General features: G+C 35.8%; 1 protein-coding gene and 1 non-coding gene across 3 annotated transcripts in view; both read left to right on the forward strand.

The window, feature by feature from the left end:
- Nucleotides 1-17,464, forward strand: part of WDR36 (WD repeat domain 36) — a 49,774-nt gene that overhangs the window by 3,359 nt on the left and 28,951 nt on the right. For both annotated transcript variants that reach the window (XM_007531866.3, XM_060201260.1), the window contains exons 2-11: nucleotides 962-989; nucleotides 3,459-3,559; nucleotides 7,135-7,252; nucleotides 8,505-8,637; nucleotides 10,776-10,830; nucleotides 13,349-13,481; nucleotides 13,736-13,911; nucleotides 14,204-14,324; nucleotides 14,791-14,856; nucleotides 16,440-16,526. In XM_007531866.3, coding sequence (XP_007531928.1) covers nucleotides 962-989; nucleotides 3,459-3,559; nucleotides 7,135-7,252; nucleotides 8,505-8,637; nucleotides 10,776-10,830; nucleotides 13,349-13,481; nucleotides 13,736-13,911; nucleotides 14,204-14,324; nucleotides 14,791-14,856; nucleotides 16,440-16,526 — 1,018 coding nt within the window. The remainder of the gene's footprint in view (nucleotides 1-961; nucleotides 990-3,458; nucleotides 3,560-7,134; nucleotides 7,253-8,504; nucleotides 8,638-10,775; nucleotides 10,831-13,348; nucleotides 13,482-13,735; nucleotides 13,912-14,203; nucleotides 14,325-14,790; nucleotides 14,857-16,439; nucleotides 16,527-17,464) is intronic.
- On the forward strand, nucleotides 9,221-9,323 carry LOC132541569 (U6 spliceosomal RNA). The gene has a single exon (XR_009552715.1). It is a non-coding gene; the product is annotated as a U6 spliceosomal RNA (small nuclear RNA).

The following is a 17,464-nucleotide window of genomic DNA, read 5'->3' on the forward strand; positions in this document are numbered from 1 at the left end:
ACCTGCTTCACCGCCTGTGAAGCAACTCTCCTGCAGGTGGGGAGCCAGGGTTCGAACTGGGATCCTTATGCCGATCCTTGTGCTTTGCGCCACCTGCGCTTAACCCGCTGCGCTACAGCCCGACTCCCACTTTTACTGTAATCTTAACATCAGTGTCTTCACATTACCTGAGGGCTCTGTAATTGCTCAGACCAACCAAAATAGGATTTGTAAAACTGACAGTAATTCAGAAGTTAAAAGGGAGAAAAAAAGACATTGAAGGCACTGATGAAGCCTGTAGTTCGATATAAGTCCTTGGCTTCGTTACTACTGTCCCCAGTCAGACTTTGAACAAAGGAAGCTAGGCAGGTTGCAGAGAGGTGATTGTGGTGGTGATAGCAGCTAATGTTTGGCTGCTTTCTGTTTTAAACATGTTTTATTCATTGACTTCTTATGATAGCTCCATAAAGTGGGTACCTGTTTTAATCGTTTTACACGTGAAAAATTTGAGATGTGTGTATGTGAAGTGACTTTCTCAGTACCAGAAAGTTGGATCAATAACCATAGATTGAAGTCAGCAAAGTGACATGCAAACCGTACTGCCTACTATTTTGATACAACACAACACATGTGAACGGGATTTCCATTTAGAGTTGTGTTTATGTGTATATGCTTATTCTTAAACAATAATGTTTAGCATAAAGTGTTTAATTGATCTTCAAGGATACTTTCTGTCTTACCATTCTTGTATCTTTGGAGTTTGAATTCCTACTTAATGCCACTCTGTGCTTCTAAAATGGGTGATTTTGAAATCAAAAGAAGACTGTTTCATGATGTGTGGAAATTAGTGTTCTTACATTTTTTAAAAAGGGTAGCATAGCAAATTTGCATATGAGGTTAGATCTTAATCTTCAAGGGTTAGATTACTATGATTGTATTCATCAAAGACATTTTAATTAATTGTTTTCCTTTTTTAAAACAGGTTCAGAAACTTAGCCTGGTTGCAGTAAGTAAGTGCAATTTATCCTGAATTTATACATGCTCAGTATCTTTTAAATGAAATTTTGTTTTATTTTGATGTCAGTTTAACTTCTGGAACATATAAGGACTCTATATTTCTTTTTTTTTTTTCTTTTGCCTCCAGGGTTATTGCTGGGGCTCTGTGCCTACACCACAGATCCACTGCTCCTAGAGACTATTTTCCCCCCTTTTGTGGTTGCCCTTGTTTTATCATTATTGTGGTCATTATTATTATTGTTGTTATTGATGTCATTGTTGTTGGATAGGAAAGAGAGGAAACAAAGGAGGGGAAGACAGAGGGAGAGAAAGACTGACACTTGCAGACCTGCTTCACCACTTGTGAAGTGACTCCCTGCAGGTGGAGAGCTGGGGGCTCGCTGGGATCCTTACGCTGGTCCTTGAGCTTTGCGCCATGTGCCCTTAACCCACTGCGCTACCACCCGACCCCCTAGGACTCTATATTTCTCTCTTTCTTTCTTTCTTTCTTTCTTTCTTTCTTTCTTTTTTTTTTTTTTTTTTTTAACTAGAGCACTGTTCAGCTCTGGCTTATGCCAGTGTGGGGGATTGAACCTGGGACTTGAGAGCCTCAGGCATGAAAGTCTCTGCATAACCATTATGCTATACCCTCACCCAGGACTCTATATTTCTAATACATTTACATGGGGAAAAAGTCTAGAACAGAACTGTGTTGCATTCAGTTGTTTTGCCTTTTTTTAATCCTCTTTAGCCAGTGATAGTTCTTCAGACTATTCAGCAACATTGATATATTTTAAGACTACAAGCTAGTTCTGTTTTAAAATGCCTTCCAATTTGAAATTTCCTGAGTGTTTTTTTATGATTAAATTTAAGTTATATACTATGGTATGAATAACAAATACAATACTGAATTTTCATTGAATCATCAGGAGGGCCAGGCTGTTGATTAAGTTCTAGTCCTTATAGTAATGACTTCAGTTTTTTTTTTTTTTTTTGGTTTTTTTGTGACATCTATTAGAAACTTATATTTTAAAGTTTTATTCTTTAATGAGGGCTGGATGGTGGTGCACCTGATTGAACACACAGTGAACAACGGCCTGGGTTCAAGCCCTTAGTTTCTACCTACAGGGGAGAAACGTTACTAGAGATGAAACAGTGCTGCAAGTGTCCCTCTCTACCCCTCTCAATCTCTTAATTTCTGTCTCTGTCCAAAATAAATACAAATAAAAATAATAAGTACCTTATGGTAAAATATATTGAAACTATATAGATATTTCTATCACTCTTCAAAATTTCATTTACTGCTTTTATCATTGTTGATTTTTGCTTGAATTAGTTATAGTGTGATGGTTGCCAAGTTGGGATTTTTTTCAAATTCCATCATTCTTTTCTGAGGAAGAGTTTACTTTTTTCTTATGTATTGAGATTTTTTTTTTTTTTTTACCCCAGTAGGACTTTTTAAAAGAATTATTTAATAGGATAAAAGGCCTTTCAGGGATGAGACATTAGTCTTACTATCAAATATGTCCTGTATTTACAGAGAAAAACTATGAGCATCTATACCTGTTTATGCCTGATAAACTTCCTTGCAGTTCCTAAGTTTATAGAACACACAAGGAAACTGTAACTTAAGTTGAATACAAAAGCTAACTAATATTTTACCGATGAAATTTTATAATCGAACATGAAGCATGAAGAATACTGAAAATAATACTCCGCCATTAAGTCTCCTGTCCCAAGTCAGGAAATAGAAGGGAAAGACCATTGTAATGTTAATGAGTAAAAAATCAAGAAATGATGTCACATGAGAACTCGCTAGAGCCAGTAGTCATATGTACATAACTTGGAAAAGATTTTGGGGAACCATATTCCTTATTTTAAGGGACAGCATGTAGAATATCATAAGGATTTCTCCCCCCCCCCCCCCCCCCCAGGATTTAGGCGTGTGGAAGGAGGCCATGGGGGATTACTCTGAAAGGATAGAGAGAAGTCTAGGTTTAGATTTATTTACATTTTCTCATTCACATGAAGGCAGAATGACCATCTGCCAGAGTTTTGTGTATCAAGGAAGCCCCCTACCCGCCAATAATGTCAAATAGCCACTTATTTCTTTAAAATTATGTGTCAGTAACTTCAGATACATAGGTCTGATAATATTAGTTATTGTCCATAGAAAATCAAGATGATTTCATAGTCTCAGCATAATAGTATTAGATGTCTAAAATAACATTGAAATTAAAAGTTATACAAGATTTACATTATCTATATGTTTATTTTTATAGCCATGAAAACTGTTACATGCACACTTGAGGTTTTTTGTTTTAGTTTTAGTTTTTGTTTTAACACCAAAGCACTACTCAGCTAAAGCTTATGAAGATGTAGGGTACTAAACCTGGAATCTCCAGTATCTGAGGCTGTTATACTACCTACTAAATAGTGATGTTATCTCCTTAGCCTTCATTTTCTATTTCATTTTTTTCTAGGTAACTCTGTTCCACAAGATATCTGCTGTATGGCAGCCGATGGGAAGCTAGTCTTTGCTGCTTATGGGAATGTTTTCTCTGCCTTTGCCCGTAACAAAGAGGTTTGTATCATGAGCTATTTTAACTTTTGTAATCAGGTTGTCATAATAGTAGAAGGAAATTTGATGTTTAGATATGCCCTTTTTAAGCATGTTTATTCAGTTTTCTGAAAGAAGAAATTGATTTAATCAAATTCATAAAATTAGGAAAATTGATGTTTTAGTTCAGTGTCTTCCCCTCCCCACCCCCAGGGATGATTGTCATAGATACTTTGGCAACTTCAGTTATTTCATGCCCAGTCATGTCCCCCATTTCAAACTTTGTACTTTTATATTTGCTTGAGATAAAATCATATGTGTCTGGGCTGTGTGATGGGGCATCTGGTAAAGTACACAGGTTACCATGTGCAAGGATCCAGATTTGAGCCCCTGACCCCATGTGAATAGGAAAGCTTTGTGAATGGTAGAACAGGCTGCAAGTGTTGCTTTTTCTCTCCCTCACATTCACCTTATTTCTCTGTTTCTGTTACAACAATAAAACTTTTAAAAGGTATTTATGTGTATTTTGTAAATGCTTTTCTGTGATACTCATATTTTTACTACTGTTTATGTGAATTATCTTTTTCATTATGAATAACTTGTCCCATGGTTCCTTTTCCAAAATCCTGGTTGTTTCTTATATAGAGAAGTTGGTTATCTGTTTACTTCACTACTAACAATTGTTCTTTTTTTTAAAATTTATTTATTTATTCCTTTTGTTGCCCTTGTTTTTTATTGTTGTAGTTATTGTTGTTTTGATGTTGTTGTTGTTGGATAAGACAGAGAAATGGAGAGAGGAGGGGAAGACACTTGCAGACCTGTTTCACCGCCTGTGAAGTGACTCCCCTACTGGTGGGGAGCCGGAGGCTCAAACCAGGATCCTTACGCTGGTCCTTGCGCTTCGCACCATGTGTGCTTAACCCGCTGCGCTATCACCCAACTCCCCTGACAATCTTTCTTTGTCTTAATCTCCCAGTTCGTTTCTAAGTTTGTCCTACTAGAGGTGACATGACTAGTGATTTAGCTGGAAAGGAAAGTCGCAGTGGGAATGCATAGAAAACTTGTCAAGGGCAGGCTGGGAGTATGGATGGACCTGTCAACACCCATGTTCAGCGGGGAAGCAATTACAGAAGCCAGACCTTCCACCTTCTGCACCCCACAGTGACCCTGGGTCCATACTCCCAGAGGGTTAAAGAATAGGAAAGCTGTCAGGAGGGAGGGGGTACTCCCAGAGGGTTAAAGAATAGGAAAGCTGTTAGGAGGGAGGGGGAGTTCTGGTGGTGGGAATTGTGTGGAGTTGTACCCCTCTTATCCTATGGTTTTTGTCAGTGTTTCCTTTTTATAAATAAAAATTAAAAAGAAAACTTGTTAAGGGGACTGGGCGGGGGTTCATCCTGTTGTGGATATTCATTACCATGTGTAAGGATGTGGGTTCAGGCCCCGGTCCCTACTTGTGTAGGGGAAACTCCGCTAATGGTGAAGCAGTGCTGCCAGTGTCTTTCTTTCTCTCTTCTTCCCCTCTCAATTTCTCTCTATCCTATCCAATGGGGAAAAAAAAAAAAAAAAAAAAGGTAAGAAATAGCTATTGGAAGTGGTAGATTTACCTGTAGAGTTCCTTAGTGGAAGTTGTTTAGACTTTGAGAAGATTTTTTTTCTTTGCCCTCCACTGTTAATTGTCACTGAGGTGCAGTGCACATTATTCCAATGCTCATGATTGCAATGAGTGCACATGATTCCAGTGCTCTCAGAGGTAATTTCTTTTTCTTTTTTGATAGATATGAGAGAGGGAGAGAGAGAGAGAGATACTTGTATTACTTCTCGACAGCTCATGAAGTTTCTCTTCTGTGGGTGGAAAGCAGTGGCTTAAACCTTATGCATAGTAAAGTGTGTGCTCTACCAGGTGCATCACCCTCTCTGCCATTCCTTCCTACCTCCCTCTTCTCTCTCTCTCTTTAACAAAATATTGTAGTTTGTTTGTTTGTTTTGCCTCCAGGGTTATTGCTAGGGCTCAATGCCTGCACTGCAAATCCACTGTTCCTAGAGGCCATTTTTTCACATTTTGTTGCCATTGCTAGATAGGACAAAGAGAAATTGAGAGAGGAGGGGAAGACAGAGGGGGAGAGAAAGACACCTGCAGACCTGCTTCACCACCTGTGAAGCGATTGACCCTCTTACAGGTGGGGAGCCAGGGGCTGGAATTGGGATCCTTAAGCCGGCCTTTGCACTTGACGCCACATGCGCTTAGTCCGCTGCACTACTGCCCAACCCCCTGCAGTTTGTAGTTTTCCCTTCAATATTTTTTATTACTTACTGGCGTGAAGGCACTAGTGACTGTAAACTATGGTGAATTTATTTATTAACCCTCAGGGCCAAAAAAGAAATAGTAATAGAGACACAAGAAATAGTAATATAACCTGGTTGGCACTGAAATTATAGGGACTGGACTACAGTGTGCTAAGAGTTAACACAGAATGGTGTAGTGAAAAATTTCTCCCATATCTCATCTGAAATTCAGCTGGTGATGGAACATTAGAAGCCAACTTTGTTGAACATAACACTTTCCTATCATTCATGGAGTTATGCTGCTTGGATTGAATAAGGAGCCTAGCAGTATGCATATTCACTTGGGAGACTGAGCCTCAGAGTTCTCTCTTTTTTTTTTTTTTTTTAATTTTTTATTTATAAAAAGGAAACTGACAAAAGTGTAGGATAAGAGAGGTACATCTCCACACAGTTCCACCATCAGAACTCTGTATCCCATCCCCTCCCCTGATAGCTTTCCTGTTCTTTAGCCCTCTGGGAGTGTGGACCAAGGGTCATTGTGGGGTGCAGAAAGTAGAAGGTCTGGCTTCTGTAATTGCTTCCCCACTGAACATGGGTGTTGACAAGTCGATCCATATTCCCAGCCTGTCTCTCTTTCTCTAGTGGGGTGGAGCTCTGGGCAAGCAGTGCTCCAGGACACATTGGTGGGGTTGTCTGCCCAGGGAAGTCAGGTTGTCATCATGGTAGCATCTGGAACCTGGTAGCTGAAAAGAGAGCTAACATATAAAGCCAAACAAGTTGTTGACTAATCATGAACCTAAAGGCTGGAATAGTGCAGATGATGAGTTGGCAGGTCTCCGTTTTGTAGATAGATAATAGGCCTATTTTAGTTATTTTAGTTACATTCCAAAGGGCTCATAACTAGACTAGTTTTTTGTTTGTTTGTTTGTTTGTTTGTTTGTTTTTTCCCTGAGCCTGAAATCTTATGTACAGATGAATCCAAGTTACTGTCTAGGGAGATGATGTCATAGCTGGAAAAAGGACCAGAAAGCTGTATCAGGGAAGAGAGTAGCTCCCTTATATGGGAAACGTGTATAAATATTGTTGACTGTAAACCCCATCAATTATGTTGTTATTCTAGGCTTCATTTCTTTATTAGAATTGGAAAAGGAGGTGAAAAATATATGTTATACCTTCTTGTTTATTAACCTAATCTTGAATAATTAGAAGTTTGAGTGCATTTCATCACATGGACAGAGGATTTGTTTGTTGTCTGTATGAAAGTATCCCATGATGAATGAGTAATAATATGAAATTCTTTAACTTTTATATTGTAGATAGTACACACCTTCAGGGGTCATAAGGCAGAAATTCATCTTTTGCAACCCTTTGGGGATCATGTTATCTCTGTTGATACTGACAGCATTCTTACTATTTGGCACATATACTCAGAAGGTAAGAGTTAAGCTATGCTATCTTATGTGTGTTTATCTAAAGTAAAACTGTATAAAAACATAACAGATTTCGCATATAAACAGTAAAAATAGTTTTTTAGAATCTTTAAAGTGTAAGAAAAAAGACTAAGTAAAAACTAGATAGTTTCTTTGTCAGCTAATTGGACTCACTGGAACTTGTTCACTGTCTTTAGCTCAAGGTTAAACATTTTCCAGTGTAGATCTTCAATTTAGTAATATGTTAATATTTTCATTGTGTTGTGTATTTTGGTATGTGTTCACACCTCAGTGTTTTCTGGTTTTAATTTGCAACATTTAATGAAGGAGATTATAATAGTAAACCTGAAAACCCTGTACCCTGAAGGACAGTGTGTACATCTTTTTTTCCAATATTATGAGTCAGTGTCTTTCATGCATTATTCCTATGCAGTGACGTTAAACTCTGCTTATGACACTTTGCTATTCAAAGAGTAAGAATTATCACTAATATATATTTCTAGTTTTCTTCATTAAAAAATTGTAGGTTGAGGCTGAGTGATGATAGTTGAGTGCACATGCTGCCATCCACAAAGATCTGGGTTTAAGCCCCCCACCCCCAGCTTGCAGAAGAGAAGCTTCACAAGTGTTGAAACAGTGCTACAGGTGTCTCCGTCTCTGTCTTCCCCAATTAAAAAATATATATATATGGAGCCTACCAGCAGGTGTTCTTTTACTGCCTGATATATAGCTTTCAGTGAACTATATTGTTTTAGTTTCTAGCCTTTTGTCTGCATGTAAAGATCTTTTCCCAATATGTAAGGAGTCTATGAGTGGAATTCTTTTTTTTCCTCTCTCTCTTCTTCCTTCATTCCCCTTCCCTTCATCTATGAGTGAAATTGTTAATACCGTTGACATCAGAACTTTTAGAAAATGTTTGACATTCTAATACTTACAAGTTACCCCTCATTACATTTGTATACTTTGTTAAGAAATGTAAAAGATTAGTGCATGATTCTTTACTTTGTCAATGTATAATTCTGATAAAGTAGACTCACTTTAAATACTACTTATGTAGTTATATGAAAACTACTTTATTAAAACGCATTATAAATTTTAATTAAAACTTTGTTCCTTTTTTTTTTTTTCCCCCTTTGGTGAAAGGCACCAAAGTACTGTTCATTTCTTGCATGTGGTACATGGAATTGAACCTGAGGCCTCTGGAGCCTCAGACATGTAAGTCTTGTGCTCTAACATTGTAACTTTCACTTTTGTAGAAGAATATCTGCAGTTAACTTTTGATAAATCAGTATTTAAAATTTCTGCAATTTTGCATCCAAGTACCTACTTGAATAAAATACTTCTCGGCAGTGAACAAGGAAGTCTACAGTTGTGGAATGTAAAATCCAAGTAAGCACTTAAATTATTTAGAAGGTAACAGAAGGGGTGGGAAGGTAACTTATCCTTATCTACTACTACTTAGAGCATACTTAAATCTCTTCATTCTCCCTGCCTATGTAAGCTTAATTGGAGGGCTTTCTATAAATGTACATGTTTTTTGAGTTGTTACTATTGGACATTACATCTGAAAACAGGCTTGTGGTGTAGGCCCATGGTACAAAGTTTCTTTCATAAATGTCCACTAAAAAACATACTCTAATAGCTTACGTTACTGTCAATAATGTATGTGGTTGTGCAGAATGTAATTACTTGCAAAGTAATGTAAGATCAGAAAATACTTCATTATGTGTATACAGCTAGATTTCAATAGGTAAGAAAAGGCAGCAAATAAGTGTTAATTTAGAGCTGGTATATAGAAATCAAGTATTTGTCACCATCAACCATAAACATAATTGATATCACCATACTATTATTGGAATAACTGAAAAGTCAGATAAGTAGTTTTGAGTACCTCTGCCTGGCATATGAATAGTTAGCCAGTAGGAGCAAATGACAGCTTCCTTGTATAACATTAAAATGCAAAAATAAGTGTTTGCTTTGGCAGCAAATAAACAAAAATAGGAATAATACATAGAATATTAGCATGACCCCTGCACAAGGATAACATTCAAATTAGTAAAATGCAAAATATTTGGTCAGATTGCCCTTTCTGATCTCCCTATAAAACTGAAAAGGAAAGTAAGATTATTAAAGGTTTATGTTTATCATAAATCTAAGTTTTAAATCAGTGTTCCCATTCAATTTAACAAATAACACTGACTTTTCTGTGCTAGTCTGGAATAAAGACTGAGTTATTTCCTCCCCAAAGGCTCCATAGGCTATTCATGTGATATTTATTCTTCAGTTTACCTGTGTGTATGTGTAAGTGTAAGTAACTAGGGTCTCACACATGCAGTTTTACTTCTCTAGGCCACTTTGTGCATTTAGGTAGAGAGAAAGGACACCACAGCACTGTAGCTTATTACAGTACTTACTACAGCTTAAGTACTTCTGTGTGGTGCTGAGTATTGAACCTGGACTTTGTGTGGGGCATTGCAGCCATCCTACTTTGTCAAGAATTTCTCCAGTCCTATACTCCTTATTATATGTTAAGTACCACTTGAATAGTCATTGATCGTACTAGTCTGTACCTACTTGGAGAATTTAATATATTATTTAGTACTTCCTTGAGTATCACTATAGCAATTTCAGATGTTTGCATGAATAGATTTATCTATCATTAATGTCTTGATTTAGAAATTTATAGTATCACTATTGTCATATAAAGATATATAATATGGAGTAGTATTGTAGCTGTGTTACATTTCGTGATGTTTCTAGAAATACCTTATAGTGAAAAGTGAGATCTGCTCATATTCTAGGATTGTTCATTATAGTTCATAACATTTTTTACTATGTGTTTTATTTTATATTAGTGATTTACAAGATTATAAGATAATAAGGAATAATTCTAATATCACTCCCACCCCCAAAGTTCTGTGCTTTCATTCCCCTCCAGCAATAACCACCATAGTTCTCCTAAGATCACATATATGGGATATATATACTTTTTTTTACAAGTTCATGTGTTTTAATTCTTTATAAAGGGAGAACATAGTATAGTAACTATTACCAGCTTTGAGTCAAGAATTAGTTTAGGTTCTATGACTTGCTAGTCAAATGATCTTAACTTAATTATCTTAATTAATTTAAGTTTCTTTATCTAGAAAATGTGATAGAATTTATTTTGTGGGTGGCTATTAAATAAGTTGATATGTGTACTTATAGCAGTGTGGGACAGAGTAAAAACTTATTATATATTACCTGCTATTACTTCACTTCTTAAATACACTGTTTTATCCTTCAAAAAATTGCTCTGGGCTGGGAAAATAACTCACTTGAATAGTTTGTTGCTTTCTGTGTGTGTGACCTAGGTTCGAAGCCAGCCTTCAGCCACACTGAAGAAAGGTTTGGTGCTGTGTTTTCTTTGTCTTTTCTCTTTGCCATTTGGTCTTTCTCTAAAAAAAAGTCAGCCTAGAATAGAATAGATGGCAAAACAACATTACTAGTGACAGTAAATAAAGTCTCAACTATTTTTCCTTTTGTAGTAAACTTCTATATACATTTCCAGGATGGAAAGTTGGAGTGACAGCTCTTCAGCAGGTTAGTATTTCTCTGTTAAGTCAAAGAAGAAAATAAAAGTATCTTTTAGTTTTAGCAGTCAACTGTAATTTTTAAAGTAAAGATAAATGGCACATAGTTTAAGCTGAGCATAATGTGTAATTGACCTTTGTAAATCCTGTGCTGAAGTAGCACTTTGGAAATGGAACTTCTTCTTCTAGCGGAAATGGAACTGAAAACAAATGACAATATTTTTGCCTTTAAGTGTCGAAAAACCTTTTTGCCTAGAATTAGGCTCTATCTCTGGCTATCAAACCTTGTTTAGCAGTCAGATTGCAGCCACTTGGTTACCTTGTGTAATCAGAGATCAGTTGTTCAGTGAAGTCAATGAGATTAAAGGTCATGCAGAGATATGTCAGGATGTTGAGATTTGAAGTTGAAAATAATTTTGGTACTCAAATCCCAGTACTGTACTAAATACTGAGTGTTTCAAAAATGAGCAACTATGTTTTGTTTTAATGATTCTGCAAAATACTAATGAATGAATGAATGAATCATATGCACACACACATGCACGCATGTCAGTGTACTATTAATTTTCTAACCATATTTAACCTGGTTCCATTGTGTGGTATTATTGAACAGTGATCTTGTGTGCTACAACAAGCATTTATTGCATATACATAGTGTGTATTTAAGGACATTATATCAAATAAAGATGACAATTTTAAGGTATTAAAATTGGAATATGTTTATTGTAAAACTTGACCTTATTTTGATGTACAAAAAGATGTGGCAATAATTACTGTTAATTATTTTTTGAGTAGTTTGTTACTTAAATGGTGATTTTTTTTTTTAATTGGTGGGATTTAATTTTTAATTTAAAATGGCTTACAAGTAAATACAGTTGTTGGTACATGTGTAAAAATTTTCAGTTTTTTGCAAAACACTCTCACTCAGCCTAGGTGGTCCTCCACCATCATGCACCAGGACCTGAACCCCAGTCCTTCATTTTGATGCAATACAACAAACTCCCCACCCCAAGTACTAATTTTGTGTTTCCCCTTTCTGTTCTTCTTTCTCACCTTCTGTCCATGAGTGAAATCATCTATACTCATCTTTCTCTTTCTGGCTTATCCACTTTCCATGATTCCTTCAAGCTCCATCTAAGAGGTGAAGAAAGTGAATTCATCATTAATAGCTGAATAGTATTCTGTTGTGTATATAGACCACAACTTTCTCAGCCACTCATCTGTTGTTGAATACCTAGGTTGCTTCCAGGATTTGGCTATTGCAAATTGTGCTGCTTTGAACATAGGAATAGACAGATCTTTTTGGGTGGCTATGTTTGACTCCTTAGGATATATCCCCAGGAGAGAAGTTGCAGGGTCACAGGGTAGGTCCATTTCTAGTCTTCTGAGAGTTCTTCAGACAGCTCACCACAGGGGTTGGATTTACAATCCCACCAGCAGTGCAGGAGGGTTCTCATCTCCACAACCTCTCCAGCATTTGTTACTATCCTTTCAGGTGTATGACATTCTCAGAGGAGTGAAGTGGTACCTCATTGTTGTCTTTATTTGCATTTCTCTATCAATGACTTGGAGCATTTTTTTTTTTCATATGTTTGTTGACTTTTTGAATCTCTGGTGAATATTCTGTTCATATCCTCTCCCCATTTTTGGATGGGGTCATTTATATTTTGTTGCTGAATTTGGTGAGCTTTTTATATTTTGGTTATTAGCCTCTTGTCTGATGTATGCCATGTAAAGATCTCCCATTCTGTAAGGAATCTTTGAGTGATTCCTTTCCTGTACAGAAGCTTTTTGATTTGATGTAGTTCCATTGATTTATTTTTGTCTTTGTCTTCCATGTTATTGGACTTGTGTCACTGAAGAAACCTATAAAATCTAGAGATGGAAAGGAGTTCTGCCGATATTTTCCTTAAAGTATTTGACAGTTCTAGCCTAACATCCAAGTCCTTGGCCCATTTGGAGTTTACTTTTGTGTGGTGAAATTAGTGGTTCAGTTTCATTGTTCTTCACATTTCAACCCAATTTTCCAACACCATTTGTAAGAGATACTCTCCTTTCTCTATTTAATAGTTTGGGCCCACTTGTCAGAAATTAGATGTCCATAGATGTGGGGGTAAAACTTGCCTTTTAATGTCATAAAGATTTTTTCATTTTCCTTGGATAAGAGATTTTTCACTTTGCTTACAATTGACCTCTGGTTCCAGGAATATTATGGTTATTTACTTTATAAGAGTTCTATTTTTCCTTGTAGTCACTGATCTGTAATGATTTTACATATCAGATTCCTTTTGTGTAGGGAGGTTAATTTCAGAATTTGAAGCTGGGTTGTAACTTGGGAAAATCCTTTTTAAATACTTACATGCTAAGTAGCAATTAATAACATGAAAACTTGATAGTACTTTCTGGTTTTGCCACCTACAGAGAACTATTTCATTATTTTTTAAAATAACATGTCATGACGAATATCATTAGGATTACTGAAAGTATTTTAATTAAGAACATAAAGAGCCAAGTGATTTAATTTTTAGGCACCAGCTGTGGATGTTGTTGCTGTTGGCCTTATGTCGGGTCAGGTTATCATTCACAACATTAAGTTTGATGAAACACTAATGAAGTTTCGTCAAGATTGGGGACCTATTACTTCAATTTCATTTCGCACAGGTACTTTTTAACTTATTTATTCATGAAAGTTAACATTTGAAATGCATTCTGAGAATCATAGAAATTTGCAATAAATATTCTCTTGTAGTTTAAACTAAAAAGTGAATAAAATACTGGAATATAAAAAGCCAGAAGACTAATGCCCATAGATCATTGGCTTGTATTCTTTGTATTTAAGGCTTGGAAAGGTGTTGAAAATAATTAACTTTAGTTGTTTTGTGATACATGTTTTTCTTAATTTATTTTAATAATAGATGGTCATCCAGTAATGGCAGCTGGAAGCCCATGTGGCCATATTGGACTCTGGGATCTGGAAGACAAGAGATTAATCAACCAAATGAGAAATGCACATTCTACAGCAATTGCTGGACTAACATTTCTTCATAGAGAACCACTTCTTGTTACAAATGGTGCTGACAATGCTCTCAGGGTATTATGTTTATTATTGTTACCATCTTCCTTCCTCATCTGACCTACTCGTTGTATTATTAGAAGTCTGGCTTAACGTATCAGTCTTGATTCTAGGAAATGAAAGAAATATAGGGTGAGGTATTTATTATTTTAGGTAAAACAAAAGGCATAATAGTTTACATGGGATGATTATAATGAAATGAGAATTATGTCTCCCTTCACCCTGTCTCCATAGCCAGCGCATTTATGGAGATGAATTGATTTCTTGTAGATAACACATTATAGAAATACCTGACCTTATTTCTTGGCAGATATGGATATTTGATGGTCCCACAGGTGAAGGTCGGCTTTTGAAATTCAGAATGGGACATAGTGCTCCTCTTACAAAAATCAGATATTATGGCCAAAATGGACAACAGATTCTTAGTGCAAGTGAGTATCATAAGTTTATTACAGCAAGTAACGTGAATAGGTGCCTCATATTTATTAGGCTTGGTATATACACTTCTTTGGACTCGAATGTCCCGTTGAGTGACTTGAAAATCTAAGTAAAACAAAGTGATTCTTTTTTAATACATCAAGAAGTAATATAGAGCATATTATCTTCTTTGTAGTGTCATTCTAACTAATAACCCTCAGAGAATAATCTGCTTCAGAAAACATGATGTAGCCTCTTTTAGTAGTCTGAAAATTATTAGTATTTTACTTTATCCTTTTTTTCCTTACTAAATGACATTCTATGCATATTTGAATACTGTAATGAAATATGTATTTATAATCCAGCTTTCCTTTTAAAATATTAAGTTCAAACATTCATTGCATCCGCTTTTTTGTCTGTAATTCAAGTGGACCATTGTACTGTTGAAGCTTGACTTAAGACTTTTCTGTATATTTACAGGTCAGGATGGAACTCTTCAGTCATTTTCTACTATACATGAAAAATTTAACAAGAGCTTGGGCCATGGTAGGTTACATACAAGATGGAGAAGAAAAGCTACTGGAAAGATAGATGTTCATTAAATTTATCTTTTCGGTTTTAATCAAAACTATTTTTAAAGCTAATCTGTAGCTATTAATGAATATATATACATATGTCAGTAAATGAATACAGCATCAGTCTTTATATTTTTCATAATTTTTTTTAATACTTATTCTCATGAGAGAGGTTGAGAAATCAGAGCACTCCTTAGCTCTCTCCCCATTCTTTCGCAAATCCTGTCTCATATATAAATTCATATCTTCTAGGTAAGTTCTTGGGTTCCAACCCTGACACCATATGGGGTTATGGATGGCACTTGGGGAATAGTGCTATGGTGTTACTTTTCTCCAAAGATTTAAAAGGTGGACTTAGCGGTTGACTCAGTGTTATTATACATGCACAAAGTTATGGTTTCATTCCTTGTTACTGTATAAAAAAGAAACATTACATCTAAAAATGTGATATCCTTATTTTAGTTAACTTTTATGGGTTAGAGGGGCAGCATAGTGGTTATGCCTGAGGCTCTGAGTTCCCAGTTTCAGTTTCTAGAACCTGCAGAAGCCAGAGAGCTGAGCTGTGCTCTGGTAAAAATAAAGATTTTAAAACAAGCAAACAACAAAGATATCTTTCATATTTTTCAGTCTTCTACATATTTAATACTTTTAAGTAACATTAATTCTTTTAATATAACTTCCTAGTTTATTTTATTTATTTATTGGATTGATGATTTACAGTCTATAGTAAAATCAAATAGCTTGTATATGTATAACATTCTCCAGTTTTCCACATAACAGTTCAGCCCCCACTATGTCCTCCTCTGCCATCATGTTCCAGGACCTGAACCCTTCCCCCACCCCAGTCTTTTACTTTAGTGCAATACAACAACTCCAGTCCAAGTTCTACTTAGTTTTCCCTTCTGATCTTGTTTTTCAACTTTTGCCTATGAGTGAGATCATCCCATATTCTTCCTTCTCTTTCTGACTTATCTCATTTAACATGAGTCCTTCAAGCTCCATCCAAGATGAGGTGAATAAAGTGAAGTCACCATTTTTAATAGCTGAGTAGTAAGTATTCCATTGTGTGTATATATCACAACTTACTCAGCCACTCATCTGTTGTTGGACACCTGGGTTGCCGGGTTTTGGCTATTACAAATTGTGCTGCTATGAACATAGATATACACAAATCTTTTTGGTTGGGCATATATGGGTATATTTGGTTCCTTAGGATTAGCTAGTTGTTTTTTTTTTTTATAATGTCACAAATGTGATTTTAATTCATTATTATTTCAATTTTTAATAAGATTAAATATATCACGTTATGATGATATCAGATATTTCTGCACTATAAGGAAGTTACTGTTTTATTGGCTCTGTATCTAGCCCAGAAAAACTATGTATGTATGTGTGTGTTTATGATTTTTCTAATAGTTATTTGCTTGGTTCTCATGAATTACATTACTATATGATTTAGCATTTACCATTAGTAGCATATCCTATTTTTACAATTTTTCAGTGATTTGTCTTAAGATGAATTTATAGTTCTGTTCCTGTTTTCTTCATCTCCAGGAATAATAAACAAAAAGAGAGTCAAACGTAAAGGTCTTCAGAAGACCATGTCAGTGAGACTTCCACCCATCATTAAATTTGCAGCAGGTAAGTAACTTCATATTGAATTTGAGAAATTATCATTTATTTCCTACTAGGTTTTCTTTCTTTACCTTATTTTTTAAAATTTATTTATTTATTTTCCCTTTTGTTGCCCTTGTTGTATTTTTTATTGTTGTTGTAGTTATTGCTGTTGTAATTGTTATTGATGTCGTCAGTGTTGGATAGGACAGAGAGAAATGGAAAGAGATGGGGAAGATAGGGAGAGATAGACACCTGTAGACCTGCTTCACTGCCTGTGAAGTGATTCCCCTGCAGGTGGGGAGCCAGGGGCTCAAACCAGGATCCTTACACTAGTACTTGCACTTCACGCCACGTGCGCTCAACCCACTATGCTACTGTCGAACTCCCTGTTTACCTTGTTTTAATAAATGTTTTTGCAGATACTAGTAAGCTTCTGAGAAGTAAGGTAGATGCATTTCACACTTCTTCAAAATACATGTAACTGTAGCACTCCTACCACCAAAGTACCAGTATTTTAACCACCACAGACCTTTGGGCTGCCTCCAAGCATTCAGCCCATTCTCCCTCCCCATTCAATTCTGTAGTCAGACTCCAAGGGCTTGTTTTTATCTGACTTTATCCCTTGCTTTATTATCTTACTGAAATTTTTTTTATAAGTGTTTATTTTAGTTTAAATGAGGAAAATCTTGTATGAAGCCTAGAAATTAATTACTTATAATTTGAGTTTGTTATTTGATATTAGACTGTATTCTTCTTTGTTAGAGCCAATAAGACATAACGTCATTTTTGTAGGCTTTTGTTTTGTATATGTTTGGTATATTGTAAGTCAGTAGTGTATAAAACTGTGAACTTGGAGCTCTAATAAAGATCTATATCTTAAGGTTTAGTATACTTTGTAATTTGATCAGAAAGAATGATTTGGGTGTAGGGGGATCTTCTCTTGGACTTCACACTTCTTAATG

The sequence above is a fragment of the Erinaceus europaeus genome, chromosome 11, assembly GCF_950295315.1.
Source record: "Erinaceus europaeus chromosome 11, mEriEur2.1, whole genome shotgun sequence".
In the NCBI taxonomy this organism is placed as follows: Eukaryota; Metazoa; Chordata; class Mammalia; order Eulipotyphla; family Erinaceidae; genus Erinaceus; species Erinaceus europaeus.